Raw genomic sequence first — 1,668 nt, 5'->3', positions numbered from 1 at the left:
CAGCTGCCGCGGACTTAATTCACATACAAACGTATAACCTAAGGTAATTTGAGTAATTTTCTATCCACCTACTACTATTATTGATATACAACTTTGTGCGTATTTACTCGATTTTCAATATTTTTCAACAAAAACTATCGAGTTTAATTGTAGTTAGTTTCAGTTAAGTACATCATAATAAAGTACCATTGCTTTTTTATTTTATTTAAACTTCATATTTTTATTAGTTATTTTTGCCTATTACGGCTGGTAATACTAAATATTATTTACACCAGTGTATTAAAAATAAAGTGTACACATTAGCCTCTATTCTTTTGACACTGATTAAGAGATAATTGTATGAAGTCATGATAGTACACAGTGCTGGCATGCATATCGGGTTTACCCACAGCACAAGGAGCACCCCAGTTTACTAGTCCAACTAGTTCACCTTTATAGATCAAGGGACCACCTGAGTCGCCATTACAAGCTCCCTCACCTGCCTTGGTAAAGGTGCACATGTGGCCTACACCAACACCTTCATCGTTATTCCATAACTGGCGACACTCTTCATGGGGCACAAAATTCAAATCCAATTTCTGCAAAATCTCAGGAGGATAGCCATGCAAGTAGGTGGATCCCCAACCAGTCAAAGTGACAACATCACCTTTTTGCAGCACATGCTGGGACAATTCAATTTTCTGGGTATTGTTATCGAAGATCAAGGGTTCGTCCAAATAGGCCACTGCTATGTCATTGTGGTAAAACGGGTGATCATGTCTGCAATGGGGTATGGCTATTTTGAGGTTACGCTCCGAACCAGGTTCACGCCAATTAATGGTACCCGCTACTACTTTCAAAACATCCAAGGGATAATCTTCAACACAATGGGCTGCTGTAAGGATCCATTGTTCATCGATGATAACACCGCCACAGATGTGGGTACCAAAAATGGTTTGAATGGAGACTTGGTAGGGTGCAAAACCCAACTCGGCATTTTGACCTCCCACAATGCGGCTATCTATGGCTGTTGTCAAATTCTCATAATATCGGTGAATACGTTTGGCCGCCCCCAAGCCCAAGAGTTGGGAGGAGAAAATGACGAGCCATAAAGTAATTAATATCGTACTGGGCTTTATGACCCTTCGAACCGTGTCAACCAATTGCATTGTTATGACCAAATGAAATTATTGCGAATGTTGGCCTTATTTACCGAGAATGTACTTTTGTCTTAATGGGGCTTTAATGACATAACGATCCCGTATTTATGCCTTTGTGGCTCCGAGCAAAAGTGGTCGGCACTTTGTTGTTCTCTTTTATATCGTTATATATATATCAGGTGATAAAGTCCGGCCGGTCCTAAATAGACCAATAACAAAAGTAAGAATGATAACCTAATGGTCATACATTGTTTACTTTTGGTTTTTCCATTTATTATGGCCCTCCGTGGTAGAATTTGTATGGGCAGCAATATCTTTATGACTTCTTTTGGATAAAGTCTGCCAAAAGTAATGATTGTGAAGTTTGACCAATTTATGAAATTTGTGGCGGTATTTGCCATACATATATACATAAACGAAGGAAAATAAACCTAAAAGGCCATTTGGTTGGTCCCATTGTGCCGTCAACATGGAATTTATCACAAATTCGAGGTTTTGGAAACGTATTGAGCCATTACTTAATTTACTT

The 1,668-nt window shown here is 38.9% G+C and overlaps 1 protein-coding gene across 1 annotated transcript; it reads right to left on the bottom strand.

Moving 5' to 3' along the window:
- Positions 1-261: 261 nt before the first annotated feature.
- LOC106082223 (chymotrypsin-2) lies at positions 262-1,237 on the bottom strand. Its single transcript, XM_013244613.2, has one exon. The coding sequence runs from the start codon at positions 1,146-1,148 to the stop codon at positions 300-302; it is 849 nt and encodes a 282-aa protein (XP_013100067.2). The 5' UTR covers positions 1,149-1,237; the 3' UTR covers positions 262-299.
- Between the last annotated feature and the right edge of the window lie 431 nt (positions 1,238-1,668).

This window comes from Stomoxys calcitrans, chromosome 2, assembly GCF_963082655.1.
Source record: "Stomoxys calcitrans chromosome 2, idStoCalc2.1, whole genome shotgun sequence".
Lineage (NCBI taxonomy): Eukaryota > Metazoa > Arthropoda > Insecta > Diptera > Muscidae > Stomoxys > Stomoxys calcitrans.
Note: the sequence above shows the minus strand (reverse complement) of the source record. Positions and strands in the feature narration are given on the sequence as shown.